The sequence below is a fragment of the Zootoca vivipara genome, chromosome 3 (assembly GCF_963506605.1).
Source record: "Zootoca vivipara chromosome 3, rZooViv1.1, whole genome shotgun sequence".
NCBI lineage: Eukaryota > Metazoa > Chordata > Lepidosauria > Squamata > Lacertidae > Zootoca > Zootoca vivipara.
Window position 1 is genome coordinate 49,013,294 of NC_083278.1, and position 17,571 is coordinate 49,030,864.

General features: G+C 40.5%; 2 protein-coding genes across 2 annotated transcripts in view; one reads left to right on the forward strand and one right to left on the reverse strand.

Annotated features, from left to right (window-relative positions):
* The window catches only part of AK9 (adenylate kinase 9), a 62,587-nt gene extending 56,429 nt beyond the window's left edge, over positions 1 to 6,158 (reverse strand). The window contains exons 1-3 of the mRNA XM_035109257.2: positions 6,021 to 6,158; positions 5,543 to 5,667; positions 1,544 to 1,607 (exon numbers count right to left, since the gene is read on the reverse strand). Coding sequence (XP_034965148.1) covers positions 1,544 to 1,607; positions 5,543 to 5,662 — 184 coding nt within the window. The 5' untranslated portion in view covers positions 5,663 to 5,667; positions 6,021 to 6,158. The remainder of the gene's footprint in view (positions 1 to 1,543; positions 1,608 to 5,542; positions 5,668 to 6,020) is intronic.
* A 1,049-nt stretch (positions 6,159 to 7,207) lies between these two features.
* Positions 7,208 to 17,571, forward strand: part of FIG4 (FIG4 phosphoinositide 5-phosphatase) — a 65,533-nt gene continuing 55,169 nt past the window's right edge. Inside the window, exons 1-3 of the mRNA XM_035109255.2 lie at positions 7,208 to 7,522; positions 14,261 to 14,359; positions 16,076 to 16,199. Coding sequence (XP_034965146.1) covers positions 7,460 to 7,522; positions 14,261 to 14,359; positions 16,076 to 16,199 — 286 coding nt within the window. The 5' untranslated portion in view covers positions 7,208 to 7,459. The remainder of the gene's footprint in view (positions 7,523 to 14,260; positions 14,360 to 16,075; positions 16,200 to 17,571) is intronic.

The window sequence follows — 17,571 nt, forward strand, 5'->3', positions numbered from 1 at the left end:
TTAACGAAAACTTATAGTGTGGTTTAAAAGTTGAGAGATTCTAGTCTTGCAAATATATTTTATTCTTTGGAAATCACTGTAATTTTTTCACCAAGGGTAGAATTTCAGAGAAGCAGTTATTTCTGAAACAAACAGGTAAACCTCTGTTGCCTTCTTAGACTTTCACTCAGAATCCTGCTGATGCCAGATCAGTCCTGAGCAAGCAAGTGAGAATTCAATCACTGCCCTGCTGTGTAACACTCTGTTCATTCTTGCAAATTTAAGCAAAGTAACAGCTCCCAAGGAAATCAGATCACCTGGGGAACTATGGTTTGTTTCTGAGGGGCAGAACGAACTTGTGGAAGAACTTAAAATTGAAAGAAGAAAAGGAACAGGTAGCTGAAGTGGCAATGAGGTTTTCAGTTTGAACCTCAGAGAGAATCTGTGTCCCCTTTAAATCACTTCACAGCAGTAAAAGATGTTACTGTGGTAGCTATGCCTCCTGATTCAATTCAACCACCAATCTTTTTCTGCCCGCTGAAGGTAAAATGAGATCGTCCTTGTTTCACCTAGCAAGAGGGGAAAGATGTGCAACTAGATGGAGGGTGATGTGCTGAACAGGAGTGGGGAGCAGAAGTTGGGGCTACAACATGCAGTTCTAGATTGTGACCTGCACTTTAGGTGAGGCCGAAAGGATATTGTTTCCTATCTAAGCTTCCTTAAAAAATGTAAAGAAGGTTTATCTTGTACGTATTATCTTTTTCAGTATTTCAAAGTTTTCTTCTAGCATTTCCAGACCAATATCAGGTTCACCTTTTCAACTATGACCCTGAAACTTATTATCTAAAAAAATTCTGAACCAGTCTGAATATCTCTTATTTGGATTCTATATAATTGAAAGAAAATTTAAGTGCTATATACAGTGGTACCTCTACTTATGAATTTAATGCGTTCCGAATGCGTTTCGTAAGTCGAAAAAAATGTAAGTCGAATCCCATAGGAATGCATTGGGAGAAAAAATTCATGTCGAAGCAACCCTATCTAAAAATTCGTAAGTCGAAAAAATCCTATCTAAACTGCATCCAAGATGGCGGACAGAGCTCCGTTCGTAAGTAGAAACATTCGTAAGTAGAGTTATTCGTAAGTCGAGCTACCACTGTAATTGAAGTAAAATTTCCCAGTGGCCAAAATGTAAAAGGGAGGTTAAAAAGTGTACACTGCATACAATAAATGAAGGACACTCCTACAACTCTGAACAAGACCATAAGAATAAATGAACTTTGCTGAACCAGACTAAATATCCATTTAACACATTTTGTTTCCAACACTTTTATAAAAGCTGGCAAGCAGGGCATGAAGGCAGCATTTTTAAAAAATTATTTTACTACTACTACTACTACTACTACTACTATTTTCCTTTTACTATTAAAGTTCTTAACATCTGAAAAGAATGGGAAAGATGCATATTGCTTCATTAATCTGACTGACACATGTAATTTCAAGAAATCATTCAAAAAAATCCAATAAGTGACATATTGTCTAACATAATGTTGCTTATATTTACCATCTATGAGTGTGCATTTCCAGATCTGGGCTAATTTTTTAGCTAATGTTTTCTTCCCAACACTCTGAAAAAGAAGATAAATAAACATAAGCAGGATTGTTTAAAACTAGAATAATTCCTGCAGTGTTTCAAATGTAACATAATATAATTGAAAGACAAAGACTAAAAGGCTAATTTTTATTATAGACCTGTATTTATGGATTTGAAATGTGCAGGCCAGAAATCATATTTGTCACCCTTGTATCTGACAGAATATATTCCATAGCTTCCATTTTTATACTAAACTTAAAACTGTACCTTCTGTTCCTTGGTAACTTTCACAGCAAAAACATATTTGACATTTTAAACTTGCAAGCCCTGGAAAACCAAAGTAACTGAAATGATTAGATTCTATCTCCTATGTGATAAACATATTTACAAATAGAGTTCCATGCTGGGCTTGGGTGGGGTAGAAAGTTAACTAAAGTAATTGTCTCCTACTACTGTACATGAAAGGGACCCAGGTGGCGCTGTGGTTAAACCACTGAGCCAAGGGCTTGCTGATCAGAAGGTCGGTGGTTCGAATCCCTGTGACGGGGTGAGCTCCCGTTGCTTGGTCCCAGCTCCTGCCAACCTAGCAGTTCGAAAGCATGTCAAAGTGCAAGTAGATAAATAGGAACCGCTACAGCGGGAAGGTAAACGGCGTTTCCATGTGCTGCTCTGGTTTGCCAGAAGTGGCTTTGTCATGCTGGCCACATGACCTGGAAGCTATACGCCGGCTCCCTCGGCCAATAATGCGAGATGAGCACGCAACCCCAGAGTCGGTCACGACTGGACCTAATGGTCAGGGGTCCCTTTACCTTTACCTTTACTGTACATGAAAACTGGTAGTGATGTAAAATATTTAAGTATATAAACCCAGCTAGTTCTTGTACCTTACTGCTTAAATGTGTGCCTAAGGGATAGTTTTATGCATAAAAGCAAGAGCTACTCCATTCTGGAAAGTGTAGTCAGCATGTTGTTGTCACACATACGGTACAAATCTTCTGTTGAGGATTGAGCTCAGGGAAATTATTAGAAGTAGAAACACTGAAAACACTGATTGGCTAGGGGCCTGTGCCATCAAAATCCATCCTCTCTCAGGAACAGTTTTTCAAGTTATAAGCAAAGTACAGGTTTTTATTTTTTAAAAACCCAAACCAGACACAACATAATTGTTTACATAAATAGCTGTAGAAATAATGAACAACTTGTACATTTTAACAAGATTTAAATTTAGACAAGATTTGAAGGCGGACAGCCCACCAAAAGAATGGGGGAGGGGCAAACTACCAGTCAGGAATTCAGTATTTGTTGCATAGTGCCTATTGAAGAGCAGCTGTAACAAGAAGCCAGGATCAGGGCTGCAGGGGCTAAAAAACATGGTGGCTCCGGTTTTTAATAAGCATGGTGGGTTCCTTAACTTTTCCTGGATTGTGCCTATCATATAGAAGTAAGCACATCAAATGTACAACTGCCGCTTTACCTTCTAGATCTGTTTTGACAAATTACACCCTGAAACTAAGTGAAGAGACTTTCGAGAGAAATCTAGGACTCAGCCACATTGCCGAAGAAAAAATGTTTTATATGTGTTCTTTATGCATTCTAACACTGTGACACCAGATGGCAATGTGAAGTTCTGTTTTTGCTAACCCGATTTCTCATAAATGTCGCAACACGTTTAACTGAAAAAGTTCTTTGTTGTGTCCACATCCGGCCCTACTCAAAACAGACACAAACATTTTGACAATGTGCACAATGCTGGACTTGCTAAATCACATTCAATATATTGAGCATTGAGATATCTCAACACCAAGCTTCACAATGACATATTCATTATAAATTTCTAATGAAGCTAATTTAGTCAGTGGTAAAGGAGCTGCTTAGAGCTTGGAAGGACTGGAGCTCCAGTCAGCCTGATCTTATCACTGAGATTTAGAAATAAATCTCACCGAAATGGTGCATTCTCAAGATTCATGACTGAGAATATAAATATACTCATTTGGAAGTTAGTGCTTTTACAATCAATGGTTTCAGATGAGACTGGGATGCTCAACATTCTTACTTGGAACTAAGGATCAGCCATGTGTTACCTTAATTACATGGCTCTAGGTAGTGGCTTCTCCATATTGTCACCATAGCAGGCAGCAGAGCACATCATATCACCCTTCATAGAATCTTCGAGTTGGAAGGGACCCAAGGGTCATCTAGTCCAACCACCTGCAATGCAGGAATCTCAGCTAAAGCATCCATGGCAGATGGCAATCCAGCCTCTGTTTAAAACCTTCAAGGGAGGAGACTCCACCACCTCTCATGGGAGTCTGTTCCACTGCTGAATAGCTCTTGCTGTCAGAAAGTTTTTCTGAATGTTTAGTCAGAATCTCCTTTCTTGTAACTTGAAGCCATTGCCTCAAATCCTACTTTCCAGAGCAGGAGAAAACAAGCATGCTCCCTCCTCCATGTGACAATCCTTAAGATATCTGAAGATGGCTATTATATCTCCTCTCAGTCTCCTCTTTTCCAGGCTAAACGTACCCAGCTCCTTCAAGCGTTTCTCATAAGGCTTACTTTCAAGTCCCTTGTATCATCTTGGTTGCCCTCCTCTGCACACGTTTCAGCTTGTCAACATACTTCTTAAGTTGTGGTGCCCAGAATTGGACACAGTATTCCAGGTATGGTCTGACCAAGGCAGAATAGAGTGGTACTATTACTTCCCTTGATCTGGAGTCTGGACACTATACTTCTGTTGATGCAGCCTAGAATAGTGTTAGCTTTTTTTGCTGCTGCATCACACTGTTGACTCATGTTACGCTTGTGGTCCATCAAGACCCCTAGATCCTTTTCACATGTACTGCTAGTAAGCTAGGTGTCCTCCATCCTATATTTGTGCATCTGGTTCTTCCTGCCTAAGTGCAGAACCTTACATTTGTCCCTATTGAAATTCATTTTCTTAGCTTGTGCCCAGTTTTCCAATCCGTTAATTCTGATTTTGTCTTCTGTGACATTAGCTACCCCTCCCAGTTTGGTGTCATCTGCAAATCTGATGAGCATCTCCTCAATTCCTTCATCCAAGTCATTTTTAAAGATGTTGAACAACAACAGGCCCAGGCCAGGACAGAACCCTGTGGCACCTCACTTGTCACTTTTCCCAGGATGACAAGGAACCATTAATGAGTACTGTTTGGGTCCGGAAAGTCAATCAGCTATAAATCCACAACAGTTACCTCGTTCAGACCACATTTTACCAGCTTCCTCACAAGAATATTATGGGGGACTTTGTCAAAAGCCTTACTGAAATCAAGGTACACTATGTCCACAGTATTTTCCTGATCCACCAAGTTTGTAATTCCATCAAAAAAACAAATCAGATCGGTCTGGCATGACTTATTTTTGAAAAACCCAAACTATTTCTGATGGCAAGTTAGGGCTACCACAGAAACACTGCAAAGAATACCAAAGCACAATAGGATGTGTCATTTATAAGACATATTACACAGTGGTGTGGGTAAGTCATCCCGCAGAGGCCATTTCTAATCTATTCCATAAAAGGGATGGTATCTGCCAACTATCTGTGAACTTGAGGTGCAAGCATGAAGTAAAAACTATTGGTAGGTTTCTTTTTCACCAAACTTGTACAGAAAGGATTGAGCTGGCATGTCTACCGTGATCTCTTCAAGACTCCTGAGCTGAAGAGCCTGCACTTGCTATGGAAAATGTGTGTCTAGGCAGATCTTAATGTTATTAAAACTTAAGTCAATTAAGGCTTACATCTGTTACTGAGCAACATGGAGAAAAAGGCTTTGATGCACTCCATTCACCCCACTAAGTTCAATGGGGCTTAATTCCAGGTAAGTGTGTATGCTTCCTATAGGTACACTCCCATTGGACACAGTGGGGTTTACTTCTGAATAAACATGTATAGGATTGTGCATCAAGTTATATTGTTCAAAATGCCAGTTGAATCAAACTGGAAATTCTTACGGGTTTCCCAAGGATGGCGAAACAGGTGGGCTTAGACGTAAGAAAGACTCTGTCAGCTTCATCTTCATCATAAATATCTACAAAGGGATAAGGTTGTTCCTCCTGTTGAGATGTCATCATTAAGCCTACATTAGGAGAAAAATGTGTTCATTATCAATATCAATATTGCTTACGAGATAAACCAATTTACTGACAAGCCCTACATCACAATATCCTTTGGCAAAATCCAAGAGCGTAGTCAGGTTTCCCAGTCCAGAAACCATTCTTTATGCTACAGAATGTTAAGTTTAAACTGTAAATTCAAATTGTTTTCAAAACTGTGAACCTTGAGGGCACAGGCCGAAAGTCGGTATAAGAAATGTAGTAGCATCTATGAAAAAGAAATCATGTGGTATTGTTAAGAAGCCCCGATTACACAACGGCACGAGAGAGTCTGGCTTCGGCCAGCACCGGATGAAACAATATGAGGAGCACTTACTGCGTGATGTGACCAAACTGTGTTTCTCTGCTGCTTTTTGGTGGCAGCCCACAATGAAGCGGCGCGCGATAGGCTACCACTGATCCGCCGAGATTGCTGTTTCCCCGTAACCTTGGCGACCGCGACCAGCCTCGCCGTTCTCTTGACCCGCCCCCGTTCCCTTCGCCCAATCAACGAGCGCGATGAGGGCACGAGGCCGAGTCGTTCTTAAAAGGGCTCTACTCTCTTCTCACAGGGCCAACGGCGACGCTCAGCCGCCAAAACGTTCGGCGGCTGGGTGAGCGGCAGTTGGAGTCGCCTTCGAGAGTTTCGAAATTAACGGTTTCTCTGTAGCGGAACTGAGAGCCGTTGGGGGAAAAATCCGAGCCTTTTCTGATCGTGTCGGCTCTTAACGGGATTCGCCTACATACTCTCAGTAGGAGTAAGTGGCACTGAACTCCACGGTGCGAACTCCCAAGTACGCACGAGTACGATCGGCGTCTGACGAAGCGGGTTGAAACCGCGAAACCTTACGTCGTAATAAATCTATTAGTCTTTAAGGTGCCACGCGATTCTCTCTGTTTTAAAATCAGGCTGCAGCTACGCGAGGCGAAATGCGCCCCTTGTTGAATGTGTGAGTTCAACGGGACTTGCTCCCTAGGGAACAAAGAAGCCTCCCGCATTTTTTAGGGCACCAGCTTTTGTGGACAGTGGCCTCCATACCATCAGAGGTATGGAGGGTTCTCTTCAGTGAACAGCAAATCCCCTCACATGCCCTGCCCAGACCCCTGAACTGAGGATAATACTTCAAGTATCTGAGGAAGACTTCGGTCCGCGAAAGCTGGTGCCATAATTGTGAGGCTCTTGGTGCCCAGTCACACCTGTCATTTGGAGACAACAAATAACCTGCTGGTCTTAAAGGTGTCACACGGACTCTTCCGCACACGGCTCACCCTCTGGAAGTTGTGACTACGGAAGATTCCTAACGGAGTGTGCTTAGCACTGCAACCACCAATAAAGTGCTGGACAACACACACGGCCCACAAACGGCGCCCTTCTTCCACCGATAACAACGAAATACGCGGTCCTGGCAGAACGGGCATTGTTCCCGAACGTAAAATGGCGGCGGCGGCGGCAAAGGCAGTCACGTGAACTTGCCCTGCCTTCGGCTGTCACTCTTCTGCGACTGCGCAGGATGTAGGCGGGACGGGTTCCTTCCTGGTGTTTTGGAGAGTGCCCGTTCCTTGTTACCTGTTACCCCCTTAGCGAGGGGGCTGGGGGGGGGGTTATTGTTGGTTCAGTGGAGCGAGAGGGGGAAAGGGTTCGGGGTTCATGGACTCCTCTATCCCCACTCGGTAACCTCGGGGTTTCTGGGAGCAAAGCTTCCCTCAAAAGAAGGAAAGGGCGCCCGAAAAGGGGTTCGCCGCTGACTGAGTGCGGCCCTCTCCCCCGCTGTCACCATGCCTGTGGCGGCTCCGATCATCAGCTCTGTGCAGAAGCTGGTGCTGTACGAGACTAGAGCTGTAAGTAACCCCCGCAGCGCCCGCTCTTCTCTCCCACTGCTTGACTGATGACTGGGAAGCTGTAAGTGCTGCATTGGGAAGCGGGGAATGGCACTGGTGGTGATCCAACCTAAACCTTCTGAGCCCAGTTTACAGCCTAATCCTATGGATGTTTACTCACGAGCCCCACTGTGCTCTCTAGGGCTTGCTCCCTGGACCAGGAGTGGCTAAACCTTGACTCTCCAGATCTTGTTGGAGTTCCCATCAACCCTTGCCAGTGATAGGTGATGGATGATGGGAGCTGAATTCCAGTGACACCTAATTGTTGTTGTTTAGTCGTGTCCGACTCTTCGTGACCCCATGGACCATAGCACGCCAGGACACCTAATTAGTGGCCACTAATGTTTCACCACTCCCCTAAGATGTGCCCGTGGTTTAGAGGGGAGTGACTCCTAATGAACGGGATGGGATTTTTCTGAATAATAATAATAATGCATAAGAACAGACTGATAAGGGGCCATGCTGTTTGGACCATAGAATAATGAAGGATTCTGGGAGAAGTTGTGACTAGCTGAAATACTGAACAGAAACATTCCACACTTAGACTCTGCAAGTGGAATCTCCAACTATGTTAGTAAACTGAGTTAGGTGCTCATTTTGTTCAAATAAATGAAACACCTCATAATTTTACCCAGATTGTAGGGTGAGGCTGTCCTGTCTGTAGAAGGAGCTAAATATTGCTTGTTTGATGAAACATGGTCTCTTTATTAAGCCACATTGAAGTAGAGGTACTTCAACTCCTCAGTGCTGTGCCTTTGCCTCTTCCAAGCAGCATGGTTACCAAACCTTAAATTTAGTAATATGAGAAACTAAAAGATAATGTAATATGTTTGCCTGGAAGCAAGTCCTACTGTGTTCTCAGTTAAGTGTGTGTAGGATTCATTAATCTGTTGCCGATGTTTCTTGGCTTAGCTCAGTGTAGCAAAGCAGCAAAAAAAGACCACGGGAGCCAAGTGACCACTAAATTTGGCTTAGCATGTTGTGTGATTCAGGCCTGTGACATTTACACTGTGACCCACTTCTAGACATATTTGCTCAGATGCAAGTCCAACTGAGTTCAATGGGCTCTTTCAAATGAGCGTGGGTAGGATTGCTGCTTATTATGAATGGTGATAATTTATTATTGAAGAGGTACATTTACTGCTAGTCCTTTAATTCTGTCATCCATTAATTATATACTAGGATGCATGTTTTCTATTTTTTTTAAAAAAAGTTTCATTTCTGCATAACATATGTAGCCTCTAGTTTTATTGGCTGCCTATTTGTTTGTGAGATAAATTTAAGGTGCTGGTGTTTATCTGTGAAGCCCTAAATGTCATTGGGCCAAAATACCAAAAGGATAGCCTCTCTCTGCCACCCCAGCTATGTCTTAAGATCTTCTGAGGTGGCTCTTGCTATGTTCCACCATAGTAACACAAGAGAGAAACTTATTTATAGTGGCACCTCATATGTGGAACACCCTCCCCTTAGAAGTCTGACTGGAAGCAACATTGCCATTATTTTCTTGCCAGATCAAGATGTATTTATTTGTTTATTTAATTTCATAAAATTTATACACTGTTTGTAAAAAGTGGTTTGCAAAGGGATTAAAATAGTAAAATCAAGAAAAGAAAAATACAACCCTACTTTAAAACATACAGAAGTTAAAATACTGAAGTAGATTAGAATTCACTCAACTTTCTACGCATCTGGGTAGGTTTGTTTAAACAGGAATGCTTTTAGCAGGTGCCAAAAAGAGTACAGTGGTGCCTGCTTTATTTCAATAGGCAGGGAGTCCCAAGGTGTAGGTGCTGCCACACTAAATTATCAAGATCTTATAAATGCAGAATGGGTGTGATGGGGCACCTGTGGTAATACCAATGTACTGTATCTATTTGCCCAGACATTTAAAAAGGTTTTAAGGTGGTCATTGCGTAAATATGATTGCTCTGTTTTTGACTGCCTTTTTATTTGTCTATGGCAGGTTTATTGTGGTTTGTGTGTGTGTGTGCGCGCACACACACACACACACTGTATATAATTTGATCTGTACCCTGCTCTAGTATCTGACAGATTATGAGTATTTTAAAGAAGTCCTCATCTTATCTCTCCTAAATTGTTTATCTGAATAGTATAGGCTTTGCCTGCAATTGAGAATTGCTCCTGATATCTCACCCCAAGACTTGTCTACATAGAATCCAACTGAGATTGTTCATCATTTCACTAGACAATGGGGAATGTATGTTTCCAGGCTATATACATATCATAATAGTAATCTTTATTTGCATCTGTCACTATCCATAGCAATAAAATAAAATACAATGTACTGAAATAGAGGTAAAAACTTAACTACTGTATATAAAATACATTCTGGAGGTTTACATCAATAATCAAATAATAGATCTTATTCTAATTGCCCCTGCTATTTATTTATTTTTTGCAGTTTTTGATTATATACATACGTATATATTTCTTCTAAGGTAAAAAGATAAAGGACCTGCAGCGATACCTATTTATCTAGTTGCACTAGTGTGCTTTTGAAATGCTAGGTTGGCAGAAGCTAGGACAGAGCAACAGGAGCTCACCACCATCTTGCTGATTTGAACCACCAATCTTCCAAACGGCAAGCCCAAGAGAATCAGTAGTTTAGACCACAGCGCCACCTGTGTACCTTATACTGTATTCCCCTAACACAGCTTTAGGGTGATTACAGTGGTACCTCGGATTACAGACGCTTCAGGCTACAGACGCCTGAAATAGTACATCGGGTTAAGAACTTTGTTTCAGGATGAGAACAGAAATTGTGCAGCCGTGGCGCGGCAGCAGTGGGAGGCCCCATTAGCTAAAGTGGTACCTCAGGTTAAGAACAGTTTCAGGTTAAGAACAGACCTACAGAACAAATTAAGTTCTTAACCCGAGGTACCACTGTATTTTCACTGGGAAACAACATAGGGAGAAAGAGTTTTTCAAAAACTTCCTAGCTCTTCATTCCTTATTGAGACTCATCCTACTGCTATTTAGAAAATGGAAAAATACCTATTGCAGATTTTCACCTTTTCTGGTTAGTGATAAGGAACTGTGCTTCCTGTCCAGTATTCTCTCTCTATGACAATAATATTTACAAAACACTTAGGCTATTTTACAACATGCAGTAAATTGTAGCAGTTCATGGTATGTGCATTACATTATCAACCACAATAAAAATCAAGCCATGTTTTCCTTCAGAAGGTCAAATACGGGGAAGGATAATATTACGAATGAATCAAAACAAATTTGGGTTCCTTAGAAGCATATTGAGAATTCAAGAGTCGTGAGGCATTTTTTAAAAGGTAATGAAGGGACAAAAGGACAAACATGGAAACCGCGAACTCCACAATGTGGAAATTTTCTTTTTGGTTTTCATTTGCCATGTATACATTGTATGTATGAGATTATTCCTATCTCTGCATTTCACTATATATTCCCAGAGCGTAGTACCACATTGTCTTTTCTGATTGGCAGCAGCTTTTTTAAATAAGAGGCAGAGGTTTTCCTCAGCTTTTTGGCATAATATTTCTTCTTTAACTTCATATGCTAGGGTTTGAACGATATACATTGAAAGCTGGGCCAATTGGCTCTTCAGACGTTATTAACTATAACTCCCATCATAACTCTAGTTACAGGTAGGTAGCCGTGTTGGTCTGAGTCGAAGCAAAATAAGAAAATTCCTTCAGTAGCACCTTAAAGACCAACTAAGTTTATATTTTGGTATGAGCTTTCGTGTGCATGTATCTGAAGAAGTGTGCATGCACACGAAAGCTCATACCAAAATATAAACTTAGTTGGTCTTTAAGGTGCTACTGAAGGAATTTTCTTATTTTCCCATCATAACTGATCATTGACCACACTGGCTGGGCTTGAAAGGAAGTGGAGTACAGCAGCATGTGGATGGTCACAGGTTTGCTGTACCTGATCTGCATCCTGTATTATGCCACTGAAAATGTCCCTTTCTAGACCCTGCCTCTGCAACCCAGTCCATGTTAGGCAAAACATCAGATGTTATCTTTTGCTTCCTAATCTGTTACATTTACCAATGCAAATACATATTTGTGTCAACATGCATAGGATCAGGCTGCATGGGTGTCAGGTGGCTTTTTTTCTCCCCTCAGAATGATTTGAAAAGCTTGCAGAGCATAGTTAAAACATAAATCTTGCAAGACAAAGGGGCCAGGCAGAAGCATTCATCTCCTTTCCCCTTTTGTATTTATTTATAGCCTTGGGGGTTATAGAATGGTAGATTGTAATATACATCTGTACAATCTCTAAATCTTTTCCCATGAATGCTTAGTTTCGTAGTGAACATTTCCCATTCAATCAGTTCAAATGGTGGTTTTATAAATCAACACATTCCCACTGTAGAAAAGGAAGTCTGTTTTAAATAATCACACTGTCAAGAGAAGTTCTCTCAAGTATATTTCAGATATTTGCAAACCAAGGCAAAGAGAGCCACTTGTAAATCTGAGATAATTATAGCAACTGCAAGCATCCTGGGGCTCCTTGCTTGTAAGCAAGCTTTTGACTCCCCTTTTCCACTGCAGTACTGTTGACCAGCTGCATGTTAACATCTCTTTGGTTTGCAAAGAGCTCCTGACTCTCCATTGAATGTGGAAGGTGGTGCTTGCTGGAATCTTTGTGTGAGTCATGCAGAATGCCTATGGAGCTGAGAAGGAGGTTAATCGAGTGGAATGTTCTTTAGCAATTAGAAATAGTACTCTTGGAAGACAGAAACTTTTCCTTTCAATTTGGTGGAACAGATGTGTGTGAATTGCTCTTAATAAATAATATGTTAGGTTGACCCACTCCTTTAGGCTTCAGCAATTGCTGAACTGCATCTTGAAAGGTGGATGGCAATTGCTGACTCATGTTGACTATAATTTTAGATGGAAGGAAAAATGTAAGGACACTGATTAGATTGGTGCATTATCATTACAGTTTTCTCTCTGTGATAGAAGGCTACATAAAATTTATGCAGGGTGCAGTATAGCGGTAAAGCAAACTATTGTGGGGGGATATAGCTATTCCTTAACATGTTGATATTTGATGAGCATGAAACATTAACAGGAATATTGTTTGTAAAGAGAAGGAAGTGTTGTGTATAACACAGTTGAAACCATTTATATATATGAAGAGTGAATTGCACATGATGCTTGCAGTATCTCTGTGCTTCACTGAAGAGTCATTGGAATGTGGCTACTACTTTCCTTCCTCTCCTATCTTTATCTCCTTGCATGGAGATTAAGGCTGCAACTGGCTTGGGTTATGATCACGAGCTATGACAGAGGCAGGAAGCATTAAAAATAAGTAATATAGTAAATGCCATTTACTAAACATTTGGTGTGTCAAAAATGGGGAATTTGGTAACTATCAAAGCTTGATTTGATGGCAATGCAGAGATATGGCAATTGCCCCCAATAGATTTACAAAAAAAACTGCAATTTGTTCTGGATATTTTAAAATAATAATTTGTAATGTGTACTTCAGATTGTTTTGCTCAGAAAATGAACATTTGTTTGGTATCCTTGTGGTATTTTGCCTGGTTAAAGGTTGGCTGCAATAGTTGCGAAACATTTAAATATGCATTTCTCTCTTGAGTCATTCTTCTAGAAAAACCTAGGTACGGTACTATGTAAAATTGTCTCCATTAAGATAACAGAGTAATTTTTATTATAGACAAGATAGAAGGGAAAGGATTTAGCATTTTATCCCAATATATTATAAAGACTTAGAATGTGTTTTAATATTTTATTTTTCTTTAAAAGTTATTGGAACATGTTTCAAGTCTTTATAATTTATTGGGATAAAATTTATTATTTTTGTTCCCATGTTGTTTTTCAGTTGTGCAGTCCCCAAGGCAGCTTGAAGGAGTTTAAAACAATTGATAATACTGTACTGTACAGTAAAATAAAATAAGAGCAAGGCTATGCGGGAGATCCGCTGTAGTGTGGGCAGACCTTCACTCACATAGCATAACTTCATGTTCCTCTCCAGAACATCTGTGAAACTGGGGACCTTATGGAGTAGATTTGGGGGGCATTCAGGGGGCTGGAGGACAGAGGGGGGAAACCCACAAATCCTATTGCAGGGGTGGATTTTTATTGACTGTTGGTGTTTCTGAAGCCTTGTGCATAGTGCTTTGCAGGTCCCAATGATCAGCTGATTGTTGTCACTTTGAAGACTATACAGCTTGATTTCAAACCATGCAAGCAAAAATGGTCCACCCAATGTCATTGTAGAATCAAGCCCACCTGTCAAATGTGGTGGGTGGGGCAGATAAGGATTTGCCTTGTCAGTCAGATCCAATTACCCATTGCGTGTGCGTGTGTGTGTGTGTGTGTGTGTGTGTGTTTATGGGGTAGAATTTTGAAAGCAGTAAGGTCAGAGGAAAGTGGAATGCAAAATGCACAGGCTGAAGCTAAAATGTATCTAAAATTGATACAGTCACTATTCACTAAGTAAATGTTGATGATAATACAAACATTCTGGCATTAGTAAGATAACTGATAGCTGAAGTGGGATAAAAACGTGTTATATTGATTAAGGCCTAAATAAGGAGGCTCTTACCTGTGAAAGCTTGTGCTATAATAAGGTGCAACAAAACTCTTTGCCTATAGTTATGTTAAGTGTGGTTGTGTTGGTTTAATTAGCTTTGTATGAAATTTTTTTCTTCTTCTTTTTACAAAGCGTTATTTTCTTGTTGGGAGCAATCATGCAGAAACTAAATATCGTGTCTTGAAAATTGATCGCACCGAACCACAGGATTTAGTTGTTATTGATGACAGGGTGAGTACATCACAATTTGATACATTATAGCAAGCAGTATTAATAATCAAATATTTTGAATTCAAGTGGAAATGAAGCTATTCAGATGGTCCCTTTCCTAATGTTTCATTTCAAAATATTGGTTCCTCTCATTTTATATTGTTTTCCAGTAGATGGGCTGAACACTAGTAAATGAATGGCTGTGGTGGGTGATTTTGTTGTGGTAACTGGGAACGACTTCTGAGCTTGGCTCATATCAAAATGTTCTGTTCCTATGACAGAAATGGCTTCCTCCTATGGAAGATCTCTTCTGAAGAAAGAACACATTTAGGTACAACCTACAATGTCTTCAGAGAGAGAATATTCTCCTGTGTCATACAAAATGAAACTTGTAGGATTGAAGAAAATCCATCAGTTTTATCTCCAGCAAAGGGGACCCAGGTGGAGCTGTGGGTTAAACCACAGAGTCTAGGGCTTGCTGATCAGAAGGTTGGTGGTTCGAATCCCTGCAACGGGGTGAGCTCCCGTTGCTCGGTCCCAGCTCCTGCCAACCTAGCAGTTCGAAAGCACATCAAAGTGCAAGTAGATAAATAGGTACCGCTCCGGCGGGAAGGTAAACGGTGTTTCCGTGTGCTGCTCTGGTTCGCCAGAAGCAGCTTTGTCTGCGGACAAACGCTGGCTCCCTTGGCCTATAGAGTGAGATGAGCGCCCCAGAGTCGGACACGACTGGACCATAGCTGCAAAGTTTTCCCTTTTCTCACGAGGAAGCCTATTCAGCATAAGGGAATTTCCCTTAAAAAAAGGGATAACTTGGCAGCTATGGACTGGACCTTGATTAAGATATGCTTCCTCCCTCCCTCTGTGTTTATTTGTTGTGTGCCAAGTGGCTGTGAGACCCATTGCCTTTGATTTTTGTGTCAGCCTGATAATTCACAATGATCTCATTCTGCCAAGCACTAAGAAGGATATTATTACCCATTTTACTATACAATTTGTGCAGATGAGGGAGAAAAATGATTGTTGGCATCCACCTGTTGATATACCCTTTAGAATGATCAAGTCATAAGAATGCATTTAGTTGTCTCTTATTTATTGCCATGAGCATGTGTGATGGAACGATTTCCTATGGAAACATTTAAATGATGAATGCTCTGAGGCAACTTGCCATCTGTGTGGATTTTTCTGGAATGATACTATGAGCAAGAACCATCAAAAACCTTACATCCTAGTTAAGGATTCTTCTTGAAAAATTCTCTCAAGTCACAATATTCAGCCCCAGTAGTGTCTCCAGTGTTACAGGACTCTTATCCAATGAATATTATTTCAGCTTTTTCTATCAGCATATTACAAAGTTGTATCTCCCTAATTGAGTCTTCAGTCTTATTTAAACGAATTGTTACTGTAACAACATAGCTTAAGATTTGTTGGAATGTTAATTAACCATAATTGAATCTATGTTTTTTAATGTGAAGAAAACACAAAACACTTTAGATTGGGGCCTAAGCTGTATTTGAACCCTTTTTGAAATCAACCCACTTTGCTGCTATACATCTTGCAGCATCTGGTTTACAATTGGATTATGCTTTAAAAAACATGAAAGGATGAGGAAGCAGTAATCAGTTCATTCATTTTCCAACAAGACATAGAAACAGTCCTTTCTCTGTCTGTATATGCAACTATTCAGAGCAGTTTTTAAAGGAACATATTTTTATATGATTGCACATTCTCCATTTTAAGCATGTCTATACCCAACAAGAGGTGAGAGAGCTGCTTGGTCGCTTAGATCTGGGGAACAGGACAAAAATGGGACAGAAGGGCTCCTCTGGATTATCCCGCGCAGTCTCTGCTTTTGGTATAGTAGGTAAGGCACGCCTGTTTATATATTTATTTATTATGAAGTGACTTGCATACATTTGAATATTATAAAGACTTTGTAAGTAGAGTTACCATATTTTTCCATGTATAACATGCCCCCATGTATAAGACACTCCCTATTTTGGGGGACTCAAAATTAAGAAAATGGGGGGAGATTGCCCCCATGTATAAAACTACCCCCCTTCTTTAACATTATTTTTAGTAACAAAAACCCTAGTCTTATACACGGAAAAGTACGGTAATTCATGAAACCAGACACAAAATCCCATAACTCAAAGGGATTTTGACCCTCAGTTTGAATAAAGGTTCCTCAACCCTGCAATAAAACTACGGACAATTCAAGAAAAACTGTAAAAGGAAAACAGCAGCAAAGCATACTAAAATACCCTGTCCAATAAAAGCTATTGTGCCTAACAGTTAAAAAGCTAGACCTCAGCTGAATGTATTGTGTAGACCAGGCATAGGCAAACTCGGCCCTCCAGATGTTTTGGGACCACAACTCCCATCATTCCTGACCACTGGTCCTGTTAGCTAGGGATGATGGGAATTGTAGTCCCAAAACATCTGGAAGGCCAAGTTTGCTTATGCCTGGTGTAGAGTATTTGCCATCTGAGGCATTTCCACTGAAAAAACCCTATCCCCAGGAACCACTTGTCTAAGTTTTGAAGGTGGGAATATCTGAACTAGAGTCTTTGACAAAGATCTTAAAAAGCAGGTAGGCTCATATGGGAACGGTGGTTCTTGTATTTGCTGTTGTTCCTGCATGTACACACATGCAGCATTGTTACAACATGCAAAATGTCTCTGAATGTATATAAGTAAGAGTAACTAGCCAAAAGCCAGAATCCATAGTTGATGAGTAATTAAATGATTACTCCTAATAAAATTCAAAGAATGAAAAATTCACCTGGTCTCTACATCAAATATTACTGGGCAGAGGGAGAATCAGATTCTAGTAAGTAACTTGAAGTGGATGTGGTATTTTCTTATTCTGCTAGGCAGGGGTTCTTTTCCCTGCAGTGATGAAGTTTTTTCAAGTTGAAGTTAATAACGATGAAGTATAGACAAATCAGTCATTGTACAATCGTCACGTTGCAGTATCAGACATTGATATGGGTTTTTCGGTTTCCTTAGTTCACCCCGGCACTGACTTGATGAAATATGTGTCAAGAATCCAATAAATTATTTTGTAAGGAAAAGAAAAGAAAATCAAAAGCCAGCAACCACTTTCAAAAGCACATTTTAATTTATATCCTTGAATAATTTAGTTTACAATTTATAAGGAAATGCATGCTCATTTCATACACTTCTGTAAATTAAAGGAGATCCATTTGCACATTAGTTTTTTTTAATCCAAC